The sequence below is a fragment of the Hippopotamus amphibius genome, chromosome 8 (assembly GCF_030028045.1).
Source record: "Hippopotamus amphibius kiboko isolate mHipAmp2 chromosome 8, mHipAmp2.hap2, whole genome shotgun sequence".
NCBI lineage: Eukaryota > Metazoa > Chordata > Mammalia > Artiodactyla > Hippopotamidae > Hippopotamus > Hippopotamus amphibius.
This window is the reverse complement of record NC_080193.1, coordinates 7,480,593-7,489,382: the sequence shown is the minus strand read 5'-3', so window position 1 is coordinate 7,489,382 and position 8,790 is coordinate 7,480,593. Positions and strand designations below refer to the sequence as shown.

Below are 8,790 nucleotides of genomic sequence, written 5' to 3'. Positions count from 1 at the left end.
ACAGCAATCTTCCCTAATCTCTGATTGTTCCCTCTTTAGAGATGCAGTGTCCTTTTGCATCGCATGGAGAATACAAATTAGAGATTGTGTGAAATCTCCCCTTGTCTCTCGCGGAGTCTCTTCATCAGAGCCGTCTCGCTCACCCTCTTCAGGTGCAGCCTCTTCTGGGAGCTGCCTCATCCTGTCGTGTGGAGTGATTCTCCCCAGAACATCCTTGCAGATGGAAGGTGGACTCTTGTCCAGGATTGGGGGCTCAGAGGGTCCTGTAATAACTTCCCAAGTCCATCTACCAACCCCTCACACCCAAAGAAGAAATAATACTAATAATGAAGGGGGCTTTCATATATTAATAGCACTCCTTGTACCCGGCCCCATGCCTTCCAACGCCATGGGTAAGGGAAGTTTATTCCCATTTTGAAGATGAAGAACCTGAGGCTCAGAGAAGTTAAGTACTTGGACCAACGTCACACAGCTTTTCTCCAAGCTTGGGGTGAATGTGCCAGATCAGACACCCCTTCCTCATGGCACCTGTATTTCCTAAGTGCTTAGTATGTGCACGTCTCTGATCTAAACACAGGATACCGATGACAAACAAGTAAACCCACCAATAAGCAGGGTGATTTCAGATTGTGACCACTACAAAGCAAGAGGGTTGTAATCAGGAGTGTCGGCGGTGTGTACGTGTGATATCTCACAAAGGTGGTCCAGAGCCCCTCTTTGAAGGTGGCCTTTGAGCTGAGACTTGGGCAGCAAGGGGCAGCCAGCTGCACAAGGATCTAGGGGAAGAGGGTTCCAGGAAGGAAGCTTGGGGATAAGGATGGGAATGCAGGAGGCGAGGCTGGGAAGCTGGGAGGAGCCGTCCACATGGGGCTCCGAGGCCAGTGAAGGAGTCTGATCTTATTCTTAGCGCAACTGGAGGCCGTGAGGGGGCCACAGGGCCACCATTTGACCCTTTAAGGACCCCCTCCGACCACCTTGGGAAGCCTGGGTATTAGGACCCAGGAGCAGGGATGCCTCCCCAGCTCGGGAGGCACCAAGGGAAGACAGGCTGGCTGGAGAGGAGCGGGGAAGGGGAGATGGAGAGAGAGGAGGCAGGACCCTGGGGGAGCCCAGTCCTCCAGGGGCTGACGCCCCGGTGCGGGCGGCATCGGTGTGTACTCTAGGCGCCCTGAGAAGCAGCTCAGGGAGATAGGCTTCTTCGGGGAGATGCTGGTCCATCCGGATGCGGAAGAGCACAGCCCCCAGTTACTAATCAGCCAGGAGAGGGGCGGTGGCACCTCAGGGAGGAGGGCCAGGGTGGGATGAGTGGGTGCCCTGTGCAGTGTCGTCTGGGGTCAGGAGCGGCTGTGGGGAAAGTGGCGCGTTTAGGGGAACCAACTCCCCTGTTCTCCTGGCGTGTCTGTCTGTCTCTCCCTCTCCTTTCCTCCCTCCCTTCCCCAACCTCTGTCAACAATGTGGATGCAGCTCAAAAACTATTATACCGAGTGAAAGAAGGCAGAGCAAAAAAAAAAAAAAACGAAAGAAAGACTACACACTACATGATTCCATTTATATAAACATGGTAGAAATGTAAACTAATACATAGTGACAGAAAGCAGATCCGTGATAGTCTGGGGAAGCTGGTGGGGTGGAGAGGGATGGAAAGAAGGAATTCCAAAAGACATCTCTCTCTGTCTCTCTTTCTCTGTCTCTCTTTCTCTGTCTCGCCTTATGAATGATATGACAGATAACATGACCCACTGGGAGCTGTCGGCAGACTGGCCTGGCGATTGAGAAGTGGGACTTCTTAGTCACCACCTCCTGGCTTTGAGTTCTGGCTCCACCACTTACTAGCTGTTGGTGATCCTGTGCAAGTGACCTAACCTCTCTGAACCTCAGTTTATCCTATAAAATCGGAGTAAAACATCATTGCTTTACTTCTCATAGGGTTTTTTTTTTTAACAGCTTTATTGAAGTAAAACTGGCATTCAATAAACTGCACATGTTTAAAATGTATAATTCAATACATCTCAAGATATGTATACACCCATAAAACCATCCCCACAATCAAGGTAATGAACACATCCATCCCCCTAAAAAAATTTTCCTGCCCTTTTGTAAAAAATTCCTACCTCTCATCCCTTCCCTTCATCATCTCCAGGCTGTTGCTGTCACTATATATTAGTTTACAATTTTCTTGAGTTTTCTATAGACGGAATCAAGTAATATGTACTCTGATTTTTTAATCGGCCTTCTTTCACCCAGTATCATGTTTTTTGAGATTCATCCATATTTTTGTGGGTATCAAGAGATCATCCCTTTTTCTTGCCAGGCAGCATTCCATTGTATGAATGATCCACAGTTTGTTTATCCATTCACGCATTGATGGATAGTTGGGTCATTTCTAGTTTGGGGCTAGCTGCTGTGGACAAGTGTCTAGGTCTTTATATGGACAGATTTTCTTTTTTCTTATGTAAACACCTAAGAGTAGAATTTCTTAATCATATGGTAGGTATACATTTATCTTTTTAAGAAACTTTGTGTTTTCCAAAGTGGTACCATTTTACATCCCACCACATACCTGTGAGAGTTCCAGGTGCTTCTTGTCCTTGTCAACACTTGCTACTATCTGTTTTTATTTTTAGCCATTCGAATAGGTGTGTCAGGGTATCTCATTGTGATTTGAATAGGCATTTCCCTGATGATTAACATGTTGAGCATCACTTCATGAGTTTATTTGCCACCCATGTATCTTCTGGGTGCTACAGTGCCTGTTCAAATATTTTGCCTGCTTTAGGGGATTACTTATTTTGTTACTATTGAGTTTTGAGAATCATTTATATATTCTGGGTAGAATTCTTGATCAGATATGAGATCTGCAGACAGTTTCTCCCCATCTGTGGCTTGTCTTCATTTTCTTAACAGTGTCTACCAAAGAGCGGAAGTTCTTAATTTTAATGAAGTTCAATTTATCAATTTTCCCTTTTATGGGTATTTTTTTCCCTCACAAGGTGTTAAGATAATTCAGTGCCTGGCACATTAGCAAGCACTTCATAAACGGCATAACTAATAAATGTTATGACTGTGGAAGGGAAAATGCAGCACAACAGCTGAGGCCCGGGGAGCCAGCGCCTCTGCACCCCTCTCTGTGTGGCCCGGTGAAGCTCTCTTCCCCTCTCTGAGCCTCAGTTTCCTCATGTGTACAGTGGGGGAGTTGTGTGGCTCAGTGATATTTGAAAGCCCTTTATCTTGGCATATGAGAGTGTTGATATTCTCTCATGGTTAGAAAGGAACATTGAGGAAGAAGGATTGGGGATTGGGAGCTGGAATGGGGAGGCTCCTCTCCAGGGATCAGCCGTCCTGCCTCCCTTTGGAACTCAAAGCATCCTGCAGGTGGTTTCAGATCCTGTGGGCACTTGGGAGATGCTGGCGTGTAGGGCATTGGAGAATCTCTAAGTGCTTCGTGGAACTGCTCAGATATCAGGATTCCACAGGTAAGGAAAGGAAGGTGCAGAGAGACATGGTTAAGAAGTGGAAGAGCCAGAATTCAAACCCCAAAGCCCATGCTTCCTCAGCTCCAACCAGGCCGGACCCTGGAGGAGGGAAGTGACAGGGCAGGCAGAGAGAGGGGAACTTCAGCCAAGAAATGTTCCATCTGAAAGTCACAGTGCATTCTCTCCCAAGCAGCTGCGAGTGAAAAATAGAGTGGGTCGGAATTAGCAGACCTTTTTTTTTTTTTCCTTTTTAATTTATAGTTTGTTAGTTGATGGCCTCATTGGGAGAACGTCTTGGTCTCTGGCTTGGCAGCCAAGTCAATGACAAAGTACGGACAGCCCAGAACAGCCTTCCTCCTCCATGGCAGGTCATGACTAGGGGTGGACCTCACCTGTATCCTTGGACATCTTAGCAGTGGTGGTCCTTACACAGGCGTCCCCCATGTTCCAGAAGGCAGGGAAACCCCACTGTTGGCTTGAAGGCTGCACTAGTTCCATTTCTGATGTTCATTTCCCCAGACATGTAGTAAATCACTTGCTGTTCTCCAAGAACCAGAGAAATAAATGCAATTAGGACACAGACCCTGTCCTCAGGTTGAAGGGGTGACAGTCACACATACAAGTAATTACAGGATGGTGCAATGAAAACTGCAGCAGCAGAGAGAAGGGGCAGGCTGAGCCTGGGTTGGGGCATCAGGGAAGGCTACCTGAAGGTGGTGATATTTAAGCTAGCTTTTGAAGGATGAGTAGGAATTCAAGAGGGTAGAGCTGCCCCCAGTGCCTGACACTGGGGGGTGTTCAGTAAATGTTTCTGTCCTATTTTCTTTTCTAGGGGTTTCTAAGATGTTGCTCTTATGTGCTTTGCCACATTATAAACTTACTAGGGACAGAGATTGTGTGCTTTTGCCTTCTTTCCAGGTTCCTGCAGCAGTGGACGCAGGATCTGACCCATAGAGCAGTTTCCCAACCCCGGCCCTGTTGGCAGTTGGGGTTGGGTAATTGTTTGGGGCAAGAAGGGGGTGTTGGGGCATATCCTGTGCATTGTGAGATATTTAATAGCATTTATGGCCCCTCTCTCCCTCCTCCCCACACAGTCATGACAAATGAAAAAAGTCTGCAGACATTGCCAAATGTCCCCTGGAGGCAAGATCACACTTGGAGAACCACTGTCATGGAATCTCTATGTAGTCATTCATTCATTTACTTTTTCATTCACACATTCAACAGACATTTACTGAATACTTACCACAGTAGGCATTAGGAACACAAGGACGTGTAAGACATAGCAATGGCCACTGTCCTTGGGGAGTTGCCAGGCCAGAGAGGAAGAGGGACAAACCAACAGCTGTGATGGGGGAGCATAGAAGCTGTGGGAGCTCGGGGGTGGGGGGAGGGCATGTATTCCAGGAAGGCTCCCTGGAAGAGGTGACACCTGTACTGAATATTGAAAATAAATAGAAATTAGCTAGGTGAAAGGGAGAGAAGGCCTTCTAAACCAAGAATGTGGGTTGAGTGAAGCCCTCAAGGACGGGCACACCTGGCCTTTTGGGGGAGTACAGCAGCTCTGCACACGTGGGGCATACATCTGCCCTGCCCTCCAGGTTCCCTGCGCAAAGGAGGCGTTTGGGTCCCCCCCACCAACCTCTCAGTGGCTCCGTCTCCGTGTCATCCTCGCCACCCTCTGCAAACGCCACCTTCCCGTCCAGAGGTTTCTTAGTGATGCCAGTCCCTCCAGGTTGCCATGGGGAGAAGGTTTTAGCTACCTCTGCCTTTAGACCTGTCACCCAGCCCCTGATTACATTTGGAGTTTGAAGACAGACTGAGATACGGTGCACGGTTCCTCTCTGGAGAGTCACAGCTGCCAGCCCATTAGCTCTCCGGAGCTGAATGGAAAGGCCGGCCCTCTAATTGCCTGAGGACTTTGGTGTTACTGAAACTTCCTGATGCCTGAAGATGTGTGATCTTCCCAGTGCGGCCCCGGCATTTCCAGCAGCTCTCCAAAACAGACGCCCTTTTTTTTTTTATTGAAGTATAGTTGATTTACAGTGTTGTGCCAATCTCTGCTGTCAGCTGAGTGACTCAGTTATATAGAAAGAGACATTCTTTTTTTTTTTAATATTCTTTTCCATTATGATTTATCACAGGATATTGAATACAGTTCCCTGTGCCGTGCAGTAGGACCTTGTTGTTTTCTCTTCCCTACATAATAGTTTGCCTCTGCTAATCCCAAACTCTCAATCCTTCCCTCCTCTACCCTCCCCGCCCTTGGCAGCCACAAGTCTGTTCTCTACGTCTGTGAGTCTGTTTCTGTTTTGTAGATACGTTCATGTGTGTTGTATTTTAGATTCCACATATAAGTGATATCATATGGTTTTTGTCTTTCTCTGTCTGACTTGCTTCCCTTAGTATGATCATCTCTAGGTCCATCCATGTTGCTGCAAATGGTATTATTTCGTTCTTTTTTATGGCTGAGTGATATTCCATTGTATATATGTACCACATCTTCTTTATCTATTCATCTGTCGATGGACATTTAGGTTGTTTCCATGTCTTGGCTGTTGTGAATAGTGCTGCTATGAACATAGAGGTGCATGTATTTTTTTGAATTATAGTTTTGTCCAGGTATATGCCCAGGACTGGGATTGCTGGATCATATGGTAGTTCTGTGTTTAATTTCTTGAGGAACCTCCATGCTATTTTCCATAGCGGCTGTACCAACTTACATTCCCACCAGCAGTGTAGGAGGGTTGCCTTTTCTCCACACCGTCTCCAGCATTTCTTATTTGTAGACATTTTAATGATGGCCATCCTGACCCATGTGAGGTGGTACTTCATTGTAGTTTTGATTTGCATTTCTCTAATTGCAGATGACTTTTTTTTTTTTTTTTGGCGCACGGGCTTAGTTGCTCCGTGGCATGTGGGATCTTCCTGGAGCGGGGATTGAACCCGTGTCCTCTGCATTGGCAGGCGGATTCTCAACCACTGCGCCACCTAGGAAGCCCTGCAGATGACTTTTTAAAAACCACTTATTTGTATATTTGGTTCATCTTCCGGGGAATGGAAACATTAAATATTAGGAATGGGATGGACAGGGAGGTCAAATCTTTTGAGCTTATGGATTTGATTAATTCCAGTTGTAACATTTCAAAAGGGCCCCTCAAAAAGGTATCAACTAAACTGCCATTTCCCAGTCTGGGGTCCCCAGACCCTAATGGTCTTTGAAAAGGGTGATGGGGGAGGATCTGAGAAATAGGGTAAGGGTTTTGAAAACCCTGCTGGGGATTCTGTGCTTAGCAAAACTAAGGCTGAATCTGCTAGCTCAAAGGTCAGGTTATTTGAGTCTAAAATTCGTCAATACTGTTTGCAGGATTACACCCTAACTTTGACCTCTGAGGCTCAGCTTGGCATGGGCAGTGCCAACCTCACTGCCACCACCACGTCCCTTGCAGCCTCCCTCTGCCCTCTTCTCATTGCTTCTTGGCCTTTTGACTAAGGTCAGGTTCTCTCTTCTCTGCCACACAGGTGCCCATACACCCTGGACCCCCATACACACTGACCCCCCAGACACACCAGCCCGCCATACACACAAGCCTCTCTTACATCCAGATTCTGCCGGAGACCCTTCCCTGCTCTCCCTTCATCATCTGCCTCACCCAGTGCTCAGCTCTCCACCCTGCCTCCCAGAAGCTTCTACTGACCATCTCGACCAGTGTCGCAGGGACCCTCTAGGGAGTGGAATCTTGAGTTACACAGACCTGGCTGCAAATCCCAGCTCAGCCACTTACCTGAGGCATGAATGCATCTCTCTGGTCCTCCATTTCCCCACGTGTCAGATGAGAATAGTCGTGTTCCTACCTCACAGGGTTGTCACGGGCATCAGATGGAATTGTGAAGGCTCTCCACACTGCCTTGCTTCTGGGATAGTCCTCTTCACCTCAGCTGTGGCTTCCTGTCTTCGTTTACACCTCCAAGGGGACAGGGACCAAGTCTTGGATCCCTTATCCTCAGATTCTGGTGCAACACCTCACAAAGAGGAGACTCCCAGTACGTTTGCATGAAGATATCCAAGGATGTCAGGGAGGGAGCCAGAACCACTTACCAGCTGGGTGAACCTGCGCAGGTTATTTTTCCTCTCTGTGCCTCAGTTTCCTCATCTGTAAAATGGGTATCACGATAGTACCTACCTTGTAGGGTTACCGGGAGGATGAAATGAGTTAATACATGTAAAGTGCTTGGCACAAAGCAAACACTATTTACTCTTATTATTTGATTAATAAAACCAGAGAACTGAATGATTTATTACTTCACCAAAGCACTGTGGAAGGCAAAACATTTCATAGTGTACGGTGCGGGGGGCGGGGAGCATGAATGATGAAATATCTGTGGCTGCTGAGATGGTCCCATCTCTCCCCTAACCCATCCCACCCACTCCCCGACTGTGGGGAGTAAGGATTTGGGACTTTTTTTTTAATCAGCAGAGTGCGGTGTGCTATTTCACACCCCGGCTGTTTAAGTGTATACCTAGTTACAGCTGACTGCCTCGGGTGATTGGCTGAGGGGGCCAAGCTCCCGTTTGTCCCCAATCAATCTGGAAGCTGAACAGCGGCCAGAATATTCATTTTCCACCATCAGGCCGGCAGCCTGGGATTGTGCTTGATGCAGGAGCTGCTGGGCCCACGGGCTTGGGAGGAGGTTCAGGGGCTGTGGGGTCTTCCTGGTGCCCCAGGACGGTAGGTAGCTGGACAGAGGCGGGGGCTTGAGCACCCCATGTCCCTGTTATTAATTAAGGGGCAGGCACCGGTGAAAGGGGCAGGAGGGCTAGCTAATGTGGCTTAGGTGTGGCTCAGGGTCCCGTGCTGTCGATGCCAAGGTTGTATCCTTGACGCCGTGTAGCCCAAGGTAACACCAGACATGTAGGCTGGTATTTCATAAGCACCTACTGTAGGTTTCCCTTGGGCAGAGCACTCTAGAGAGGAAACACAGACGCAAGCGTAGGAGCTAAAAATACCAGCTCCATCTGGAAGAATGGAGACATCGGGGAACCGTCTTGATAAAAATGGTCCCGCGACGAGATGGCTTTCCTTCAATCACTCCTTCATTTACTTCGAAACTTAGCACCTTAGCATGAGGCGGGCATGGTTCTGGTGACTTACAGACACCAGCGGGGAGTAAAATGCAGGCTCTGTTTCCCCAGGAGGCAGCTGCGTAAGAGGTGAGACCGAGAAAGTGCACACACAACCACCGCCACAACGATCAGAGCAGAAATAGTGGCCACTGATCAGGCGCTGACAGTAAGCGAGGCTCCACGCACGTGACT

General features: G+C 48.1%; 1 protein-coding gene across 1 annotated transcript in view; it reads left to right on the top strand.

The window, feature by feature from the left end:
- Nucleotides 1-373: 373 nt before the first annotated feature.
- The window catches only part of SEZ6L (seizure related 6 homolog like), a 129,826-nt gene continuing 121,409 nt past the window's right edge, over nucleotides 374-8,790 (top strand). The window contains exon 1 of the mRNA XM_057746458.1: nucleotides 374-392. Within this exon, the coding sequence (XP_057602441.1) occupies nucleotides 374-392 (19 nt within the window). The remainder of the gene's footprint in view (nucleotides 393-8,790) is intronic.